Below are 23,715 nucleotides of genomic sequence, written 5' to 3' on the forward strand. Positions count from 1 at the left end.
ACCCATCTTGCCCGATAACTTGCTTCCCATTACAATTTCCAGCTAGGAAACCACAAGCCTTTGAAACAAACAGACAGATGATAAAGCGGTGGCCTTTTACTTTTTGCATCAAATTAAATGGATGTTTGGGGTCATAGAATTCTGCCTAAATCAGGCAGGCAAGGAAGAACCATCATAACCATGTTCAGGTTAAGGATGATGCCTTTTGACAATCTCCGGTTCCACTATAGATACAAAATAGGGTCATCTCCTCAAGCTACTGGATCTGCTCGGGTTGTTCTATGATTTCTGTCTCTTTATGTTTATTCCCACAATTTTTCAGGAAGTCATGTGTAATTGTACATAAGAGGTGGGAAAAGTCCTTTGCCAGCCAGACCTGTTCAGCCCTTACTACCTCGTCTCAGCAGACATTAGCCAGAGGTATTGCACTGGAGCAGCAGGACTTATTGCCTTCATATCCTGCAGGTGTGTTTCTGACCAGACTTGAGTTCTGCCCTGCAGGAAACTTCCATTGTTCTCTCCCCTAGAAAAAGAAGGACTTTGATGAGGGCAGATGGGATTATGCAGGGGGTGAAAAAAGGAGGTAGAAGGAAGATGGTTATGCCCCTCAGACAACAGAAGCCAGATAAAATTGATGATCAGAGAATTCAGGATAGCAAACCAAACAAGGCATAAATTTGCCCAAATAATTAATTCAGTGATGGAGCTCACTAACTTTGGAAAGGATGATGACAACTAGCTTGGATAACTAGTCATTAGAGGCAAGGGTTTTTTGTTGTTGTTGTTGTTTACAGGCAATGGACCTTTGAATTACCAATAGCTGGATAGTAACAACAGAAGAGGGCATTTCTCAAGCTGTGAAAGGTGTGTGTGTAGGATCACAAGGGAGAAGGAGACTGTATCATGTGGATCTTTGATACAATGCAGCTCTCATGTTAACATGATATGATAGGGAGGAGGGAGCTAGAATAACAGCAGATAGATTGAGAAAGTGCAAATTGCCTGCCATTGAAGCCAGATAAGGTTTTTTTTAAAAGAATATCTCTTCATGATTTAGGACAGTTTATACCCAGCCTAGTACAGTACCTGAGTTGGTAGTTCACAAAGCCTGTCAGCCTTCCAGATAGACCGGATAAGAACCATGACCAGATGAGCTAATTCTACTTTATCATAAGTCTACATTAACAGTATCTTGCAAGTCTGAGAGTATAAGCCTCCCACACTCCCTCCCTTTTACTGAAAAGTTAGGACAATTCTTTTCTGAACCTCTTTCGCTGCCCATTATGCAGCTATGGGCCGTGCCCTCTCTTATCTGATGGTTACCTAGGCAGCATCTTCCCCCGTTCCTGCTCCCAAGGTCAGTCCCACATATCATTACATCACCTTAGATACCAGCTTCTTTAACAAGTTAGCAGTCCAGAAATAATGCAACCACCTCAGACACCTTTTTTTTTAAATTTAAAAGTCAACTTTACAAAAACAGCCTGTTTATATCAAAAGCCCACCCATCCAATTTCCATTGAGCCCTAATATACTTTTCAGGCCGTTTCTTGTCTGTCAGCCTCTTCACCAAGTCCAGGGAATGGTGCAGGCAGGGCATCCTTTCTGGAAGGCAGGCTACTGCTCCAGTGAACCTTTGGGGTTCACCTTGTGGCTATAGCAGCACAAGCAGGGTGGGGTGCACCATTTGGACCACCTGATACAGGTAGTCCTCCACTTACAATCATAATTGAGCCCATGTTGCTAAGTGAGAAATTTGTTAAGGGAGTTTTGCCCCATTTTACAGCTTTTCTTGCCATGTTTGTTAAGCGAATCACTGCAGTTGTTCAATTAGGAACACGGTTGTAAAGGGAATCTGATTTCCCCATTGACTTAGCTTGTCAGAAGGTCGCAAAAGGCAATCACATGCAACCGTCATAAATATGAACCAATTGCCAAAGCATCCGAATGTAAATCACGTGACCGTGGGGGATGCTGCAATGGTCATAAGTGTGAAAAACTTTTTTCAGTGGCGTAACTTTGAACGGTCACTAAATGAACTTTGGTAAATTGAAGACTGCCTGTAGTCCTCAAGGAGGCGACAAGGACATGATCAAATGCAAAGTACGGAGTAGAGTCTATCATGTTGTAACTTATTTTTTAGCTGCTCAAACTTTCCCCCAAATGGTAGGAATATGGACTAAAAGCTGGCTCAGCATTGCTTCTTTTACCTGTGTGGCTGACACCCTGCAGAGCAACTTCGGCAGCACTTTGACCCCAAAGCAGTAGCAAAATCTTCTCAGATTAGCACCACACTCCCCTTTGACCTCTTATTTGCTGATGTACAGAATGTCTACTGGCTTCTAGCCCCACCATCTAGGCAGACATAGGAATGTAACCTGTTTCCCAGGGTTGCTAGTGGCAATTAAACAGCCTTTGAGGCCTCACTCATTAGCAAAGCTGCACTGGCAGGACTCCTTAGCCCAGACAGACTTTGCAGAATGAAGGTAATCCACAACCTCCTTATCTGCATCGACAGAGGTACTTTTGACTGACCCAAAGGTGTTTTTTCAAGAGGCAATTGGACCTTCTGGTTTTTTTTTCTTTGAAGACGTTTCGCTTCTCATTCAAGAAGCTCATCCAAGAGTTGAAGAAGCTTCTTGGATGAGAAGTGAAATGTCTTCAAAGAAAAAAACCAGAAAGTCCAGTTGCCTTTTGAAAAAAGCACCCTTGGGACAACCATGACCTGGATGACTGAGAATCTCCATAGACATGACTTCTGACTGCTTTCCCAGGGCAAATTGTTAAGTCCTCGCTTACTGATTGTTTCATTTAGTGACTAGTTGAACTTACAACAGTGTAAAAATAGCTTTGTAACCAATCGTCACCATCAAAGCATCTGCAGTTACATGATCGTCATTTGAATGCTTTGTAACATGCAAAGTCACAAAGTAATGCAATGGAGAAGACAGAAATAAAATCCTAAATTGCAGTCATGTGATATTTCCCTTAACAATCATGTGCTTAGTGATGAAGTTGCTGCTGCTAATTGTGGTTGTTAATTAAGGACTACCTGTAGCGGGGAATGGACTGAAACCCTCAGACCAACTCAGCTTTTACGGGGATAGCACCAACATCCCCAATGCAGGGCGCCTGTTCTAAAATGGGTCCAACACAGAGGTGGTATTCAGCAGGTTCTGACCAGTTCTGAAGAACTGGTAGCGGAAATTTTGAGTAGTTCGGAGAACCGGCAAATACCACCTCTGACTGGCCCCGCCCCCATCTGCCTCCCAAATCCCAACTGATTAGCTGGGTCTTCTTCTGCACAGGAGAATGGAGCTGGAAATCAGGTTAGTGGAGTGGGGAGGGAAAGGGATTTTGCAGTAATCTTCCCTCAGAAGTGGGGAGGGAATGGGGTTTTGTAGTGTCCTTCCCCTGCCACACCTGCCACGCCACCAAGCCACGCCCATAGAACTAGTAGTAAAAATTGTTGAATCCCACCACTGGTCCAACAGCAAACGGAGATTCTGATTTGCACAATGTGTTAACTATCATGTGGTTTTCTTGCCTCTGATTTGGGAAGTTGTATGAAATCAAACATTATAGGTTGTCACCACCATCTGTAGTTTACTGTGTTGTGTGAACCAGGCCTCCATAGTTTGTTCCAAGAACCCCAAAGATTACACAAATTATGGCATAAGGCAATGTGTCAGATCTAGTCACTACTAGGCCCGTAGTCTGGTTGACTCAGCTTCTTTGGGGCTTACATCTGAGACACTTGAACTTGGGGATGCAAATTTTTCAAAGATGCAGAGAATGCCCATAGAATGCTAAGGCAAAGTACACCTTTATACTTTAGGCCACATTTGCATCCTGGTTAATAAAAGAACCTTATTTTCCTACTTTGAATGCTTCAGAATCCACTGGCTGCATTCAGAATTGCAACTTCAAATGCAAAACTCTGTGCTCATGCCACTCAACTGTCTGTGCCACAGGTGAGCTGAATGACATGTCTTGTGGGTATCAGGTTATTTCCACCAGCACCCCCCACATACCCCCTCCACTGTCCTCATCCCCCGCGTGACTAAGCCATTTCCAAGGAGAATCAAATTATCTTCCCTTGCAAAGGCAAAGACTGGTGAGTTGTGTGAAAGTGGGGTGGGCAGCGGAAAAGAGCCCCACGGTGCCCTCTAGTAGGTAAGAGACTATTTACAAAGACCTAGGTCTCTGCCCTACCTGACATCAGTGTTCTTCTGTTAAGGGAACTTGATGAGGGAAGAGAGAGCAGAAAAGGCTTGGAATGGCCTCTGCAGTCACACACCCTGCCAATCCTGGGAAGTAGACAAAACATTTTTGGCTTCAGCCTGCTGCTGCTGCTAAAGCCAATGCAAACACACAGCAAGAGGAAAAGACAGCCTGACTTTCTCTCTTTGTTCCTGTCCCTCCCAAACAGGGCTCCAGGAATTAACTGCACCCCACTACACACACACACACACACACACAGGACTTGAGCAGCAGCAGCAGCAGCAGCATGACCCTTCACCTCTCCTGGCCACCACTGACCTCCCCACTGTCCAGACTGGTTGGTGCTTCCTGGCTGCTCTGTGCCTGTCTCTCATTAGGCAGGGACACACGCTCAATGACACTGCAGGAGCCCTTTGTGGAGTTCCCTAATTATCCAGCAAGGACAATAAAGGCTCAGGAGCTGAGCCAGGCAATACTTCCTGCAACCAGAGAGGAACAGAGCAGTCAGGTCTCCAGCCAGCAAAGCTCCACAGGTTGCCCTGGAGAAACAACAAGAGCATGTAACACCCATAACTCGGGCAATCCCCCAGATAGTTTTGCGTGGCATATGAGCCTGGTCTCCGTCCCAAGGCCTTGTTACCAATCATCTCCTCCCCTGTTTGCTGCTACTAAAGAGTCACAACTGCCTACAGAGGACCAAGGGGAGCAGGAAAAAAAAATTTCTTGCCTATTTTAAGTGGTTTCTTAGAAGTCTGGAAAAGTAGGTTGGTTTGTGCTTAGAGTTAGTTTGGCATTTGGGGATAATACTCCGCTTGTGTAGCTCTTGCTCCATCATAAAGATTTCTGCTTGAGTGGGCAAACTTGAGAAAGAAAAAGAAATATTGGTTTTTCAAACAGACGCATCTGAGCTCTCCTTAGACAGGACAGAAATTCTGGGCTCCCAGCACCCTATGCTTTTCCTCCTCTTGCAGTCAGCAGCCAGAGAGAGAAAGGAACAAACATCATTTTTATGCTCTGGTTGCAGCTGTTTCTGATAATTATTTAAGAGCATAATGTAAAAGAATTCACCTTTTGTTTGCAAATTTAATTAACCTGGGACATATAACATTTTCATCACTGTCCATGGGGGGCAATTTAGTATTACATAGCACTAGGGTCCTGTCAATTATTAACTCAGCTGTTGGAGCCTGCAAAGTAAGAAGCTGGCAATGTAATCCACTTCCAGCTTCAATTCTCCTTTCTCTATCTAAAATGGAGGAAATGGTGCCCCTACCCTTCAGGCAAAAGGTAACAGCAAAATTCTGCTCAGAGTCACTTTTGCGTGAGATGGCTGGCTATACAAATAGGATGAAGAATGCCAGATATTTCTTAATCAAAATTCATCATTAAACCAATGGCCAACACAGGAAATCCCACATCAGTTCTCTATTTAGCTGTGGACAAAATAAGTGTGCATTTTCCTCCTACTACTTCTCATTCAATTTAATGAAAGAGATTTTGTTCAAAGAGAAATATGTCAACATTCTTGTTGGTGGACTATGGCTTCCTTGCCCATTGAGGTACAAAATGGTCAAATAATATGTAAATAGTCTGTTTTCCATTAGATATTAATCTTTTTGTCGGTCTGCAGCCTCCCTGCATCCCCAAGGGAATACATAAGAGAAATAAGAAAAACCATCTACTCAACATCTTTCTCATGAATTTGATGGAGAATTTTGAAAAGCATTTTGTACTTGGCAAGTCTGGTCTTATCTCTGATTCTTTTCCTTTGAAAACTGCCAGCTGTTGTCATGTCTGGTATACTCATATTTAGGCTGTAGAGTCATGTCAGAGAAGACACCTCTTTTCCATTCCAAACGATCTCCTCCATCACCTCCAGACAGTCCTTCACACATGGAAATTCCCACACATTCCAGAGGGAACTCTATGGGGATGGGACAGCTGATTTATGGCTATGTTGCCCCAAACAGCTGCTCTACCTCCAGGACATTTCACACACCTGCCATTTGAAGGGCTGTTTGTACTCTTCTTCTTCTGTCCCAGCCTCTTTGTGTTCTTCCCCAACCCATAGGGAAGCTGTGGAGTTTGACCTTTAGATGATGCAATCTTGAGCCATGGTGAGTGCATATACTGGACATGTAGAGATTCTGCTCTTCTATTTATTCGTCCAGTGCTGAAGGCAGTTTTATTTTCTTGCCTTTTGTTGTGCAAGACAAAGGGATTGTTTATTGTACTGGCAGAGGAAATATAAGCAAGGGAGCACATTCTTTAGTCTTTAAGATTATACAGACATCATGGCAGCATGATGCCACATGAATTGAAGAAAACAGGGTAATCTTGCTGCTAATGCTTCTCTGTACAATATATTTGTGAGTTTCAGCAGAATCCACTCCACAGTATGGATTATTCCAGACTTTTGGCAAATTATTGCAATATGTTCTGTGCATGACTACCTTCGAGACTGATCCTGAAGCTAAAAGTGGTGCAGAATGCCACAATTTCGTTTCTGACAAATGTGCAGTATCATCACACACATGCATTACGACTATGCTGAAGAATCTGTATTGGTTGCCAGTCTACCTACACAGAGCCAACCTGTTGATGTAGCATTTAAAAGTCTAAACCACGGGTGTCAAACTGGCCACATCACATATCGTGACTTTTCCCTTCGCAGAGCTAGGGTGGGCGTGGCCGGTGTGTGATGCATCTGGTCCATAGGCCACCAGTTTGACACCCATGGTCTAAACCATAGGGACAAAGTTACCTGCAACTTTAGTTGGCTCACTTTCCCAGAGCCTCTGTTACTTGAGGAGGTTGTGTTCTCTGCTCTGCTCAGTTTGCTCCTTGATGGCAATACAGCAGTAACTTTCCTGCAATGTCACCTATATTACTGAATAACCTCTACTCTGCAGTATGCCAGGCTGCCACAGCAATGGGTTTTAAATAATTGAAAAGCAGGGGGTTTTTTTTAGTTTGGCCTTCTTCAGCTATTAGCTCTCTTTTATTTGACTAGAAAGGTTGTTCTTTAATTTTCATCTTAGTTTTCATTGTAAAATATTATTAGGATGGGGGCAGGGAGAAAGGAGATTCTTTGCAATTAAAAGAAGTTTGGAAATACTGTTAGAAAATCAAATTAGGAAAGCTTTACCTGTCCTAGGCTAATCTTGACACTCTGCAGCTCTTGTCCTCACTCTTCAGATTACAATTGCCTTCTCAGGTTTTACACACACACACACACACACACACACACACATGTAAGTACCCACAAAAACTTAACACACACACACGCACACACACACACACATACACACATATGTGTGTGTGTGTGTGTGTGTTTTCTTAAGTTTTCGCGGGTACTTACATGTGTGGCATTCAGCTTTGCTCGGGTATTTTCCCACATCATTGTAGTTGTGCTTTTAAAGTTGTAGCAACGTTTCGGCATATCTATACAGAAGCCTGATGATGGCAGATGAGATTCTGCCGAAACGTTGCTACAACTTTAAAAGCACAACTACAATGACGTGGGAAAATACTTAAGTTTACGCAGGTATCTATATGTATGGTATTCAGCTTTGTTCAGGTATTTTCCCACGTCATTATAGTTGTGCTTTTAAAGTTGTAGCAACGTTTGGCAGAATCTCACAAACACAATGCAGAAGTCTGATGATGGCAGATGAGATTCTGCCGAAACATTGCTACAACTTTAAAAGCACAACTATAATGACATGAGAAAATGCCCGAACAAAGCTGAATACCATACACACACACACACACACACACACACACACAAAAACAGAGCCAGCACACCACATCTCCCCACCAGTATTTATAGAGAGACGGCAGCTCCGATCATGCTTTGCTCGCATAAGCATGAAGCCAAAAGCACCAGCCTGAAGATGGCGAGTGGGACCTCGTCGAAACATCACCAAGATACTCTCAATCTTACATGGGAAAAGACCTGAATACGCCAAAACCTGCATACCTGTACCCATGAAAATCTACGAAAACATATATACCAAAAATAGATATTAAAAGTAAATGGTAAAAATCATGTCTTAAATAAATGTCAGTCTCTTGTCGAAGAGTAATATTTCTGAAAATAGTATCAATTTAATTTTGGAACACATCCTCTTTTTAGATTTTGTTTCTTGGTACTTGAGTTGAGCTTATGTCTATAGCCACCCTGAATTTCATCAGATATTCAAGTGCATACAAGAAGAGATTAATAGGACTCATTTATTAAATATTTGGCAGATGAGAAAACATGGCTTCTGGTTTACAGCTTTCTATTAGACTTGTTCCCAACATGTACAGAATCTCCCATATATTTTTAACAAACTTTAGTGAAAACATTTGCATTCACATATTCAGGAATTCTCTCACACATATACACATTCACCCATGCACGAGTGGTAAAACAGTTGTAAACTGGAATTATTACATTCATCCTCACATTGGTTCTCATTGTACCTAGCTTAGCTTTTGGCGGGCTGCGTAGTAGACAAGAAAGTATTAATTGACAGTTGTAGAGCTAGTATGGTTAGAGATCCAGGTTGTATCAAAAAGAAAATGCATTCTTACATTCACACATACACAGTGCATAATTTCCTTGCTCTCCACATAATTTCTAGATAAATTCTGCTTCCTCTTTTCTCTCTCTCAACAGGAAAACACAATCCTCCACTGCATCTTGGTAACAATCAGCATATTTGCCTTGCCTTCCATATCTTTGTACAGTATCATACCTACCCCAGTGATAACGTGGTCACACTGTAGCATTGGCAAGCCATAAATCAGCACAGGCCAAACCAATTGAAAGCATCCAGAAATAATGAGGGGAGGGAAACTTTGCTCCATTACCTTCTTTGCTTCTCAGGGAGAATATTGGCTGACTTGCCTTTGGTTTCCATGCGGAAGAATGGATCTGTTTTGCCTCCTGTTTGGTCTAGCTGCTAGCATGTCTGATCTCAATCACAGCTTCACTTAAGATGCCTAGACACATCATGGCTGTATTCACACACCAGATCAAAGACCCAGCAGCTGCATTTGTACATGTGAAGCCACATTATGTTAGTTTTGTTTATATGGTTTAGCATGGTGTTAGTCTAGGGTCAACATATTGAATGGAACTTAGAAAATGAGGCTGGGTGAACTATCAAAAATTCAGTAATCAAACTGAGTTGAAGGATCACAGCCAATCTTTAATCCCTGCCGGCTGATGCTGATTCCCAGACATGTGCCAACAGCTGATGGTTCTTCCCTATCCCTTCCAGAATGTCCTGAAGAAGAGAATTGGTCCTTTTGAAGAACACTAAAGAGTTGCTTTCCCAAACAAACTTCATTTCTGTATGCAGAGCAAAATCTGTCTGAACTATGAGTCTATGTGGCTGGCCAGAAGTCTGTTTCATTTTAATCTGGGTTGGCATATCCACTGCCCTCTCCCACTGCTGCAAGTCAAGTCATCCAGAAAATAGGAACAGCAAAGCCCTCAGTTGGACCCCCATGTTGTCCCAGAGCTCTATTAAAGCCAATGCCTCCAGAATCCTGCTGGGTCTGCTCCTCTTTTCTGGTCGCTCACATTTGTTCATACCTACCAAAGTGCCCTCTACTTACACACCAAATTACTTGGACATGGAGGAATGAGGATGATGGAGAGCTCATCAAGAATTCACACCTGCTGTTCTGTGATCCTGATAAACAAAACCAAATTCTCAGTTGCCTTCTCCAAGGAGCTGGTTTTGAGGGACTAACTGTGGACCAATCAAAGCAATAAAACTTTGCCATTTGTGTGTGTGTGTGTGTGTGTGTGTGTGTGTGTGTGAATGAGAGACAGAGAGGAGGGAGAGAGAAGGTGAATAAGAGCAGACACGCTGGCCCATTTTGTTACCAAAATATTTTAAATACACATCTATTTCGAGGAAGGTTCATTTAATCTATGTTAACAATCCTTTCCCATGTTTAACATCTTTATGCAAACTCTTGTTTGCATCTGTACCTTTACAATATCTTGGAATGCTCTAGTCCCTTACGTCAAAACTCCCTCTTTTTGGTTATCTTTTGCTTCATTCAGTGCTCTGTTTTCCCTTTCCCCCAATACTGTAATACCCCATACTAACACCAATTAACATGACAAAAACAGAAGGCATCCTGGAAAGCAGGGACTCCTGAAAACCTCATGTCCTCTGCTCCTGCTCTGTCCTTTCTCTATTGGGATCAAATTAACTTCTGTTCCAAATGCTAGCCATCCAAATGCTAGCTGAAACTAGAGAGAAGCTTTACTGTAGAGATGGTATTCAGCAGGTTCTGACCAGTTCTGGAGAACCGGTAGCAGAAATTTTGAGTAGTTTGGAGAACTGGCAAATACCAACTCTGATGGGCGATTTTACGGTATCCTTCCCCTGCCACACCCACCAAGCCACGCTTGCAGAACCGGTAGTAAAAAAATTTGAATGCCACCACTGCTTTACTGCTCCCTTTTTGGAGGCAATTTATTTTACCACACGGATGCCACCATATGTGAAGAAGCTACTGCCTCAGCATTGTGAGCCAGATGTGCACAATGGATCTGAAATGTTGGTCTTCCCCAATAGCAGAAGCACCACTGTAACTTCTGAAGGAGGCTCACCTTAATTACATTTACATGCCACTCACCTTCCTGTCATGTGACTCAGTGCCTGCATTGTTCCTGCTTCCGGTGCCATACTGCACCGAGTAGACAAAAGATGGATGCCTCCCTGTTCCTTCCCATTCACAAGCCATCTTTGGATCTGACTCCAGCCCCACAATCCTGCCTGACTCTACTCATAAACCAATAGCCATATATTGTAGGTTTTTCTTGGCCACATATTTCGAACCCATAAGGTAGATTCAAAGGATATGTCTTTGGATACAGTGAAAAAGTTCCACCCTTACATTAACACACTTTGGCTACAGAATGTTAGCTGAAACATAGTTTACTCAATTACCCATTTTTCCGGGCTCACACAATACCCTGAAATATAAATTAATCACAAAGCCTGGATTAGCTTCTTTGTGATTAGTATGTCATGCGAACATAGTCTAAATATAGCTAAGTTCTCAACTTAATTGGATCTCTCCGAAAACAGCAACTGAATGCATTTTGAAAAACAGATGACTGGGTTTCGTCTTCCAGCCAAAAATATGAGACGGCACTAAGCCCTGCACATCAGCCCTGGGAGCAGCTCTTTTTCAACTGCAGTTGGGAGATCTTTCTGTCTCCTGGCTTTCAAAGGCACATTCACCATATTGAAAAGCATATTTGCAAAATGCTTTGGAACAGGTTCCTCTCCTTGCCAAATCCCAGCAGCCAAAAATGTTTTGCCTGAATTGCAAGACTTCACACCTAGAGAAGAGGGTGAGCCAGAAGGTTCGGCAGGCAAATATTCATGGGGCAGCTGGAGCAGCAAAGCCAAATTCTCTGGGGACCAGCTAGGTAAACCAGTAGTCTTGGGCACATCTTCAGCTTCAGTAATATAATTGCCAAGGTGTTCCTTAGCAATGGATGGCAGAGAAAGAGCTTGACCCCTTATTTTGTCTCTTCCTTGCCAAATAACCCCCCCCCCACACACACACACAACACACACACTATTTCTCTTTTCAACTAGGTCGGAGATGCAATTCAAAGCCATGCAGGATCCTCAGATGAACTTTATGTGTTCGGGGGACATTCTTCATTGTACAAGAGAGGAAACTCCATTCCAGTGGACGCTGCTTCCCTCAGGACTTTGTGGCTGTTGAACTTTGGCCAACAGCTTAGTGATATACCTGTCTCTCAAGCCCAAGTGTTACAGTGAAGGGCAGTTTGGAGAAAGGAAGTACTTCCTTAGCTCTTGGGGAATACAGATGGAAGGATGAGTTATTAGCTCCTCTCTGTACCTCAGCCTCTCAGGAAAGCTTAGAAGCTGCCTTAAAGTATACCCAAAAGCCCTTCCATTCCAGTAATATGAAGCATATGTTAATTACTTTGTAGGCTAAAAAATATATTGTGTTGCAGATGAAGTGATCCAGGCACATGGCATGGACACAAGCACAGGGTAGGAACCTCTCATTTGTCTTATCATGGCCTGAACCGCCAATCCTGGAATTTCATGCAGAAATTAGCTTTTGTGTTATAATCTCCTCCTAGATTGGATTGCAAGAAAGAGCAGAGATACAACTGCATGAGCGTTGGTCTCTGGAGGTCTTTTCAGCTGCAAAAGACATGCAGGGCAATTTGAAGCTGGCTGAAAGCTGCTGTTCCTATTCCTGAAGTCGGCACATCTGTGCATAGAGGATCTACTATGAAATCAAGCAAACCATCTCATCCAGCATATCTCATGGTTCTAGAATGGCAGGAGAGGGAAATAATGTTTTAAGAAAGATTATATGCCTCAGGGTTGGGCAGAAGACAGAACAAGATCTAAACGGCAGATTTTTGATTCTGACAAGTAGACCAAATACATTGATTATGGTGATGATTTTGTACTTTCAACAAGGTAAACAGCCTTTGGAATTGACTCCATTCTTGGTGACTATGTAGACTTCTAGTTTTCTTGCAACTCTATGTAAATGGCATTTACTAGGCATCTACTAGGTTTAGCTAAGTTTTTCTGCTCATCTACTATACATGATGGAGGCAAGTCATGAGAGAGGAACCTAAATATGATCGCTGAATTGGAGAACTTCTGTTCCAATCAGGTATGCCTTGCATTGGTAAAATGGTTAAACAAAATGGTTAAAGGTCCTCCAATTTCTGATTGTAGGTTTTGCCGTGGCCACAATAATCCAAGCTTTGGATATTTGTCTGTGTGTATTTTTATAGCTACAGCCAACTATTACAAAAGCTAAGGAGCACTTCATTTACCTAATCTGAACCAACAAAATAGGACAGATGTAGAACATCCTATATAACTGTACAAATTGGGTTTTTAGAAAAGTGAAGCTCTTGGTCCTACAACTGGCGTTTCAGATCTTCAAAAACAATCAGCTGAATATTTGTGCATGACTTTCTCTTACCCCTAAAAGGCAATATGGAAATTGTAAGCCTACTCCCTGGAGAACCAGTACACCTAACCAGCTCAGTCAGAGTTCACTCCAAGACTACTCCACATTTCCCTCAGAACGAGCTTCTGAAAGAAAAAGGGAATCACTTATGGATAGAAAGGAAGGAAGGGTTTCTCAGCCACCAGAGCAGCAGACTGGCTGGCATTTGATGTTGGAAAGGGCATTAGGTGATAGCAGTACTTGCTTAAAACAGCTTTCTTCCATCAAGCCAAGGGTGTCAAACTCACGGCCCACGGTCCAGGTGCGTCATGCGCTGGCCACCCCCACCCCCAGTTTAGCAAAAGTCATGATATGTCACATGACAATGTGATACCTGTTTGACCTGCAAGTTTGACACCTGTGCACTAAGCCATCATGTAAGGCAACAACCACCAAGCCACCTGTTCTGAGAATTTCTAAAGATAGCTGCCAGATGCTGGACCTCAGGACTGGTGTAAGACCCACTAGATTGCTCACGGTGAAAATTCTCATTTTAATGCCCATTTCATAAATTGAAATTGAGCGCACAATCTACCAACTCTATACCATTCTCACTGAAACAAGCCAGCTGCACAGGGCATGGTGGTGATAATGCTCTAGTGGTGCTCTCGTTCATTTTGATAGAGCTGACAGAGAGAAACCTCCAGCTGGATTGACCTTGTGGGTCAGACATATCCATTTACCACTAAACTATCTTTAATGGAACCCACGTCAGTTGCCTCCTGGAAGCACCACCATCTGTCTCACCGGCACTGTGTGACATGCATTCACAAACAACCCAAGCAACCTGCCATTCACAGACAAAGACAGCATTCCGAAAAGGCAAGAGGGGCTGCCTCCACATCAGAATCCACAGCCAGCATTCATCTCCGTTACTTGGTGAAGAAATTCAGCTGGTTGCAGGTCTGCTCCTGGGGGACTTGAAGATCACAAATGTAACTGCCAGAGCATGATAAGGTGTGAACAATGAAGCCCAGGTAGAGAATGGGGACAATTCACAGGAAGGCGGCTTGCATTTTCAGAAGCCATTATTCAGAAAGCTTTCTCATTGAAACAGAGATGAGGCTCTGTCCAGTTAGCACTGAACACCTACAGAAATAGGACATGCAAATTTAAGGAGATGCCCCTGCCCTGCCCTGCCCTCCCCCCCCCCAGAAAAGCCACTGTGTCTGTTGGAAGAAGACTGCTCCCCTGCAATTGTTGTGTTAGTCACAGCTTCACAATGGTGGATGTGTCAGTTGGATCATGCCTCTTCTGAAGGATGTGGAGACGTCTTTAGAATAGGAGCTCACACCTTGTTACCTGTATCAAGACATAGAGAACCTCATAGGACGCCTGTCCTATAAGAGATACACACAGAGCATTTTAAATCTGACTAAAAATTAATTTAGCCAACAGTCAATCAACTCGCTCTTTTTTGGGTCTCTCTGCTACTGCCAATGTTCTTTTATAGAGAGCCAAAAACACTAAATGAGGCTTCAAACAATTTTCTGTTTGCTGCATACACATGTCACGTGCATCTCCTTAAAAAGCTACAGGCATTTCAAATTGTTTCCAGATCATGGTCCCAGTAGGTGATTCCTTGAGGGCTCCAGGACCCACATGAAAGAAAAATTCCTTTTGAATCAGCACTTCACTGGAAGCGCAGTGGGATCTCTTAGCTGACTGCAAGAGTAGAGCACAAAGCATTTTAAGCAAGATGGGCATAATTCTACTAAGTGCTAGTAGACCTGTAATAGTGAGAGTATAGAACTCATCACAGTGAGGCCTCCAAAATTAGGATTTGTTACATTCCCAATCCCTCTCCCATCCCATCCCCTTTGAGGTAGCTGCCAAACAGGATTTCTATCTGACTATAAAAAAGAAATGCTGAAAGAGGCGTCTGATTCTTCTGAATGAATTCTGTCAGGCTACGCCTAAACCACACTAGCTTTCTTGGCAGCAGAAAAAAACTTCTGGGTTCTGTGAAATCCAAAGCTTGCTACAAAAGGTAACAATTTGAACTATGTGTCACCTGTACTATGTGGGACAGTTATCACTAAGATTGTCCACATTCATTACATAGCTCTGGCGCAGAACATATGTTTAATGTCCACATGAGTTTGCTATTGTTAGTGGAGTACACAGCCTCCAAATCTGCCCCTGCATTGACAGTATTCTATCTTCCTAAACAATATTTAAAATATGAAACCTAGTAAGCAGTACTCACTGGAAACAAATATTGTTGACTTTTAGATCATCGGCCAGGACCAAAGATCGTAAGTTATGAACATTGCTGGATTCTTAGCTAGACTGAGAACAGTGTTAAACCTGGGATGGTATGGGTAATTTATGTCTACAGTTCATTCTGCAATGAAGAAAAGTGACTCAACTTTCTTTTTAGCCTAAATGGGGCTAAAAAGGCTCAGAAGTGACCTCCAGTTAGAATGTCCACATGAAGTGGGCAATAAACATTGCAAGATCCAATCTGAGTTGATCACCGGGAACAGTGGTTTATTCTTCCGAGCTTTTGGACTTGTGCTGGAGCCCATCTTCAGGGAACTTCTCTCTACTGGAATATGTGCTTTGGGCTATTCTGTGAGTCATATTTATGAGGAGCCTTCCTATTGGGTGATTGGTGTATTGATGGCTGGTGATTGGTTGCTGTTTCCTTGTGCTGCCAAGCCCTTGGGCTGATTTACCACCAACTTATCAGGTACGTAGGAGCCGAGGGCTTGGCAGCATAAGGAAACAGCAACCAATCACCAGCCATCAATACACCAATCAACCAATAGGAAGGCACATAAATACTCTATGGCAGGATATTTGCCCCACCCCACCTACATTAACTATTCTGCTATTATCTTATTCTCTGTCTATCTATGAAGAAAAAATGGTGGCCAATGTAAGAATTCCTACATAGCTGTAAGAATTAAAATGGCTTCTGCTTGTTTGGAACAAAATAGCCATACACTTACCTAAACCTCTGGCTGGTCCAGATTTTTTTTAATTTAACCTGCAAGAAACAAAAGAAAATTTGGTAAAGCCAAATATCATTTGTAGAGTTGTAATTGCAGGAATGTTCCAATCTTGGATGGCAAACCTCAGATAAAGAATGTTTCCAAGCAAATACAACTCAGGTAAACAAAGTCACTAATCTAAAGGAGGATTAGAGAGAGGAAGTAAACATATGTTAGACTTTAACTAGTGATAATTAATTGTATGGATTACTGTGCAAAACAGTAACAAAAGTTAAGCAGTAACCAAAGTTAATCCAATGATGGAGGATAACTAAAAATGTGCATAAATGCAAGACTAGACTCCAATAAAGATCATCATGATTCAGTTGTTCATGATCAAACAACTCGACTGCCTCGTCATTACAACTAGTGGTGCATGAACAGGGACCCTCTCACTTCGTCTGGCAAGGATTTGGTGCACCTTCAACCCTTTGTGGTTTCTTCAACGTTTTGGTTTCTGTAAGTATGGGGTCTTCGCTTTCTGAGGAACAAAGGAAGCATGTAGATGAATTAGGCTATTTGTTGAAGAAAAATAATACCAAGGTACCACAGAGAAATCTCTTAAGGCTGGTCCAGGAGATTGCAGCTCAGTGTCTATGGTACCCAGAAAAGAGGTCTTTAAAATTAACTGATCGGGAACGTATTGGGAAAACATTGCATACTGAACCACAAGCAAAAATAGAAGTTTTGCATGTGTGGCATTTATGTAGGCATGCAATTGAAACATTTGGTCACAATGAACTTTCTCTTTTAACATCTCCACCTTCACGTGGAGAATACTAATGCTGTCATTTGTCCCCCTTCTTCACCTGAATATATGTCTTCAATTCCCTCAGCTCCTGCAGATACAAGGCAAAGGCCTCCTGACTCTATTGTTCAGTCTTCTTTTCAGAAAATGGTAGAGACTTGTAAAAGGGATGCCTCTGTCTCAGGAACAGAACTTGCAGAATTAGTGTCTGTTTGTCCAGTACAATATCGTCCTGGACAGGGGCCACAGCTTGGACTGCAAGTAGCAGAATGGGAGGGTCTGCCTTATCAGATCTTAAGAGAGTTTAAAAAAGGCAGTTACAGACTATGGGATTAGTGGTAATTTTACAAGAGGACTTGTAGAAGGAATAAAAAATGGTTATACAATGATCCCTGAAGATTGGAAGCAAATATTTCGCATGATTTTAACATCCATGCAATATATGGTTTGGGAGAGTGAATATATGAGACATGCTCAAGCTGCTGCTTTAGGAGTGGGAGGAGCATATACAGTTGAGCAGCTATTTGGTTCTGGACCATTTGGTACAATTCCTACTCAAGTTGTTCTTCCTCCAGCTACGTTAACTATTGTTTCTGAATGTGCCTTTTGTGCTTTTCTTAAGGTACCCCAAGCTGGAGAACCTGGAGCAAATTTTTCAAACATTCGACAGAATGCCAATGAGCCTTATGCTGACAGCAGTTTGATCATCAGGAAGCTGCTGGTGAACTTCTTCGCCAGTTAGCTATTGAAAATGCTAATGCGGATTGTAAAAGAGCTTTACAGCCGTTAAAGGCTACTGCTCATTACACTCTGGCAGATATGCTGCGAATCTGCCAAGATATTGGATCACAAACTTATAAAATGCATATGTTAGCAGCTGCTATTCAGAAAGGACAGCAACCAATTGGTAATTGTTTTAAGTGTAAGAAGCCTGGCTACTTTCAGGACTGTCGTTCTACACCTTCTATGCTTCAGAATCGTCCTTCTAAGAAGTGCCCTATTTGCAAAAAGGATTACATTGGGCCAATCAATGTCGGTTTCGGTTGGGAAACTTGCCAATGGGTGTGGCACCCACCCAGAATCCAAAGTGTGCCTTTCCCATCACTCTGACTCCTCCAGCAGTCTCTCTCACTCCTCCCCAGCCACAGCCGGTAGCGCTGGGATCAATTTAATCACTCAAGAGGAAATTGAGTTTAAATTTCCCATGGAAGTTAAAATAGTTCCATCTCAATTTAGAGGTCCTCTTCCTTCGGGATTAGTTGGCTTAATTTTGCCTTGTTCTTCTGCACACAAAAAGGGCTGTTTTGTTGTGCCTGGGGTAATAGATTCAGATTACACTGGTATCCTCATGATTCAGATTTGGGTGAATCTTCCTCAAGTTCTTCCTTGTAATTCTTCTGTTGCTCAATTGCTTCTTCTTCCATATGAAAATCCATCTCCTGGTATAGGTAGTCGTGGGGATGCAAGATTTGGATCAACTTCTTTATCTGTAGGCTTACTTCATCAGCTGAACTCCTCTCGTTCTTTGTTAACACTCTTCCTTAATAAACAACCATTTCAAGGGTTATTGGATACTGGAGCCGATGTTACTGTCATCTCCTCTTTACAGTGGCCAGTACAGTGGCAAAAAATGGCAGTTTCTTCATTGTGGGGAACAGGAGGTTCTACAGCTACTTGGCAGAGTGTTCAAGAAATTAATGTTACAACATCTGCTGGTAAGTCCTTTTTCCTACAACCATACATTCTAGATATTCATACTAATATTTGGGGCCGTGATATCCTTTTTCTTCTTAATGCCCATTCGATTCTTGATGATGGCTCTTCCTCTTAAATGGCTCTGTTCTATGCTGGTTTGGGTGGAACAATGGCCATTATCAAGGGAAAAACTCGCTGCTTTACAACAATTGGTTCAAGAACAATTGGCTGCTGGTCATACAGAACCTTCTATTAGTCCTTGGAATACTCCTGTTTTTGTTATAAAAAAGAAAAATGGGAAACATAGAATGTTGCACAATTCCTCCATTCCAATTCTTCCTGAATTACAAGTACAGAAATCATATACATTAGTACAATGGCAAAAATTACTTGGCATTATTAATTGGGCACGCCCATTCTTCTACATTAAAACTGGTGATACGTTGCTCTTATTTCAGTCTTTGAAGGGAGCACAATCATCAGGAGATCTAGTTGTATTAACTGATCTTCAAAGAACATGCCTTCAAGAAATATTGAATAAGTTTAAGCATCGATATGTGGACAGGATAACATCCTTAACAATAGGACTTTGCTTAGCTATTCTTCCCACTACACCCTTACCCACGGGATGTCTTTATTCTAATGCGTCCCCACAAGCGGTCAACATTCATGAATGGATTAATTTGTCAGCTACTCCGCCTAGAAACATTTATCCTTATCAATCAGCATTAGAGGATTTGATTATTAAAGGTCGTAAACGAGCCTTACATCTTACAGGACAGGATCTCATTAGCATAGTTTTCACTCGTACAAAAGTTGAACATGAGCATTTGATGATGATTTCAGAATCATATCAGATAGCCTTTTCTCAATATGTGGGAAACTTGTATTCTTTACCCAAGGATCCTAGAATAGTGGTTACTACTACTTTAAATCCGGCCTTTTCTTCCATTTTTGTGCGAAATCCTATTTCTAAAGCTCTTACAGTCTTTACATTTATTGTCTCACAACTACAATCTATTTCACACTCCTGGCTATTTTCTATACCCGCTATGCAATTGAATTCTGTCTGTTGGCATTACTTGAAAGTTAGTCAATTTACAAGGGGTCTGTGTTTCTGTTGTCACGCTAAACACACTTGGCTTCATAATTGGTCTGATTATGATGCTGCTCAGCACATATTAAAAAGGCTAGGGAATTATAGTTATTGTTCTGACTACTATTGGTTGTCAGGTACCTTTAATTCTTCTTTGCATGAAATTAATATAGCTCCTGATATGTATCCTGACAATTTTCCTATTTTTAATGCCTCTGATCAATCTAATATAGGATCGATATGCGCTGATTGGCAGCTTAAGGATGTGGTTCTTTTTTGATACATATGCTACTAATGTTCATCCTCAGAATTATCAATGTGCAACTATAGGTTATTTTACTCTACCTGTTCAAATAGGTACGCTCCCATCAACTCGACAGCGGCATTCCTCTCTTGGGCCTACATGTAATGATGAAGTCATTATTGACACACAATTGTTTTCTGGTTCTACATTTGGCCGTGCATTGGCAGGGGCCGTTACAGGAGGCTCTTATCCTGGCACAATTGCTCAAGAAAACAGATGATCTATTCTTGGTCTCACCTGCAGACTTGAAAAATCCATCAGTGCTACCGCTGCTATTATTTGTGATTTGCAGCATGAAATAGAAGACTTAAATCAAGATGTCTTACAGCAGCGTTTTGCCACAGACTATCTTTTAGCCCGTCAGGGAGGGTTCTGTACATTAGTTGGACACCGTGGATATGCTGTGCATTTTCATTCTTTGAATAAAACTACTGAGGATGAGCTTGCCAATTTACAATCATACATTCAAAATAATATCTATGCTCATTACTCACCTTTTGAGTGGCTAACCAATTGGCTCCCTGATTGGTCTTGGCTCAGACAGTTTTTCTTTTATGCTATAATTATTATTATTGTACTAATTGCAACCTGTTGTTTTATTCAATGTATTCCAAATTTATTCGCATTGTTTCATCCTGCTTCCCCCTCTCTTAATCCTCTACAATTGCGATACATTTATAAATCTTTGAATCCTCCATTTAAAATAAAAAACGATATGTAGAGTTGTAATTGCAGGAATGTTCCAATCTTGGATGGCAAACCTCAGATAAAGAATGTTTCCAAGCAAATACAACTCAGGTAAACAAAGTCACTAATCTAAAGGAGGATTAGAGGGAGGAAGTAAACATATGTTAGACTTTAACTAGAGATAATTAATTGTATGGATTACTGTGCAAAACAGTAACGAAAGTTAAGCAGTAACCAAAGTTAACCAATGATGGAGGATAATTAAAAATGTGTATAAATGCAAGACTAGACTCCAATAAAGATCATCATGATTCAGTTGTTCATGATCAAACAACTCGACTGCCTCGTCATTACGACAATCATTTTTATTTTCATGTTTTTATTTTCATGTTTAAAATGTGAACATTATATGTCTCTGGAAGAAGCATATGTATTAAGTAATACAAACTTAAAAATAATTAGTAATCCAAAGACAAATCAGGCAAGCTAAATTAGTAGTGCACTGTTCAGTAAATTCCACTAATAATGTGTAGTGAAAGAATTGTGCCAATAGGTGAGCAAAATGGTGGGCACAAACATATGAAAGTCAACCACATCTGTGACATCCTTGGTGTCCCAGATACTTTTGTTGGTCCAGATTCATCACAGATGAAAAGAGTTTGAACTAACATTGTAAATGCTTCCTTTTCCATGCCATGTGGTCTCCATCCATATTGGGCTTTGTGAAGCTATTTTTGTACCTTACATCTATTAAGGTTGATTAAACCAAAATGTAAGGAGTTAAAATGGCAATCCATCTAGCTGATCAATACAAACTAGATGCTAAAAGAGTCGTTTGTGGGGCCCTCTGCTGCAGCTGGCAAATATACATCCCCTAGCAACAGGACCAACTCATACCTATGGCAATGTTGGGAACAAGGCAAAGTGTGTCATGTGCTCTTAAATTCAGTTTTCTGATTAATCATTGACATGTTTTAAATTTGAAGTGTGTTAGGATTTTTTTAGCACATTTCAAAACTTGCTGTATACTTGTTTAAAGGAGTCATGACAGCTTTGCTTTTACCTCGGTCCTTCCCATTCTGCATCTTGTCCTCCTCTTCCTCCTCCTCACCTCCTTCCTCTCCCCCTACGACACAAAAAAGCCAGCGGCAATGAGAAAAAGTGAGGGGCCAGCAAGGGAGCAGGGAGCTGTAATGGCAGGAGACTTAAGAAACTCTGCTACTCTTTCCATGGGTGACTCAAGGTGCAATGCCTTCTTCAAGATGGCATGACCAACAGACAGAGAGGGTCTGGATCTCAGGTTCTATCTGGGGCCCAGAAGCAAAGAACTTTCAACCAGATTGGGAGAATCAAACATCATTTTAACAGAAAACAGAATCCTGAAATTAAAAGAACTGAATGGTACATTCTACAAAGGATACATTACAGACCTCTTAAGCGTCCTGAGCAAAGGTTGCATCAAATAAATTAAACAAGATTCTGAAGATTGAGTGGATTCATCCGATAGGGAATGCCCCTCCCTCTGTATATACCATGTATGCTGGTTCAAGTTATATTGTAAAATTTATTTCTTAAAATGTGCACTATGTAGACACTTTCTTAAGTACAGGGCAGAAAGGAGTTGGGTGATGAGCTGGAATATACGTAGAATTTGGTGGACATAAAGTTGGAAAGAACAAGAAAGAGGAAATATCTCACAAAAGGGGAACAAGACTGTTATAAAGAAAAGAGAGGCTGTTTTTTCAGAGTAATAAGAGGAATGTACAAGTGCAACTTTATTGCCTTAAATTGTGGACTATATTCCAAAAATGAGTATGGCTATTTTAGGCTTCAGGATTTTAAGAGGTTCCTTAAACCTGTATAAGTTTTAAACAGCTGACTTTGTAACTTGAATTGTCTGTAACTTTTAAAAATGAAAAAAAGGGGGCTAGATTTTAGTTCCACCTATTCTTGGGGGCTCTGGGGGCATTATAAAAAGAGGGCTACCTTTATTTGCACTGCTGCTGTACATCCAGCATAGGGCATGGAATTGACACTTATCTGGCTTTCTGAAGTGGGCAGAGGTGTAGATTACTTGCTTTCAAGGCTAATCAACTATGTTTGCTTAGGAGCATGGAAGATGTCATTTAGAATGACCTATTAAAATAAAAAGACCTATGGCTTTTATGCAAAATCCTTGAGGCAAAATTGTAACTAATCTGCTTTTTATTTTGTAGTGATAGAAGGGCTGGATTTAAATCGTATCTCCTATTGGCTTCCTTGGCTGAGTCTAATGAATCTACTTTTTGATTCTCATATGGGCTTGACTTCTTTCAACAGTCACTCAGGATGCTATAGATCAGGAAAAAAAATCAGATTATACAGATGGAAGGTTTCGAAACCAGGCTCAACAAAGTTACAGAGAGTTGGGAAGCATGCTGTTGTATCACGGCTACTTTAGTCATAAAATGCCCAGCTCAACATTAGCTGTTGGGGAGTCTTAACTCCAACTGTTTCTCTTGATTTACACAAATGAGAAGGGGTTAGATACTTTCCAGGATATCCTTGTCTGCCTCTCATCAAAGTGGGTGCCTGCAGTTTGTTTCATCTGTCATTTGCCTGAACTGAAAAGAACTCAGCACAACACACAAAACTTGGATGCCGGTGGAAGAACAAATTCCACTTTTTACAATTCATATGCATCTTTTCATTTCCAAAATAGAGAAAAACAGTCTGGCCAATTCAGTTCAGAGCCTCGGGATTCTATACTGTTGGAACCAATGGCTGCAGTTCTGGAGTCCACAGAGAGTAAATGTGCCTGGATTGGTTCTGCAAAAACATTCAGCAATTTTCCAACTAAACAAAAAGACCTGAAGGATATCATGAAAATATTAGCATATGATCTACAAAGACCATGTAGTTGCAAGTGTGAGGAGCAGTT

General features: G+C 41.6%; 1 protein-coding gene across 9 annotated transcripts in view; it reads right to left on the bottom strand.

Annotated features, from left to right (window-relative positions):
* Window positions 1-8,446: 8,446 nt before the first annotated feature.
* The window catches only part of DTNB (dystrobrevin beta), a 111,708-nt gene continuing 96,439 nt past the window's right edge, over window positions 8,447-23,715 (bottom strand). For all 9 annotated transcript variants that reach the window (XM_087929191.1, XM_087929177.1, XM_087929183.1 and 6 more), the window contains 3 exons: window positions 21,859-21,921; window positions 16,224-16,261; window positions 8,447-14,568 (listed from right to left, as the gene is read on the bottom strand). In XM_087929191.1, the coding sequence (XP_087785317.1) occupies window positions 16,257-16,261; window positions 21,859-21,921 (68 nt within the window). In that variant the 3' untranslated portion in view covers window positions 8,447-14,568; window positions 16,224-16,256. The remainder of the gene's footprint in view (window positions 14,569-16,223; window positions 16,262-21,858; window positions 21,922-23,715) is intronic.

The sequence above is a fragment of the Pseudonaja textilis genome, chromosome 1 (assembly GCF_049901715.1).
Source record: "Pseudonaja textilis isolate UNSWEBS1 chromosome 1, rPseTex1.2, whole genome shotgun sequence".
NCBI lineage: Eukaryota > Metazoa > Chordata > Lepidosauria > Squamata > Elapidae > Pseudonaja > Pseudonaja textilis.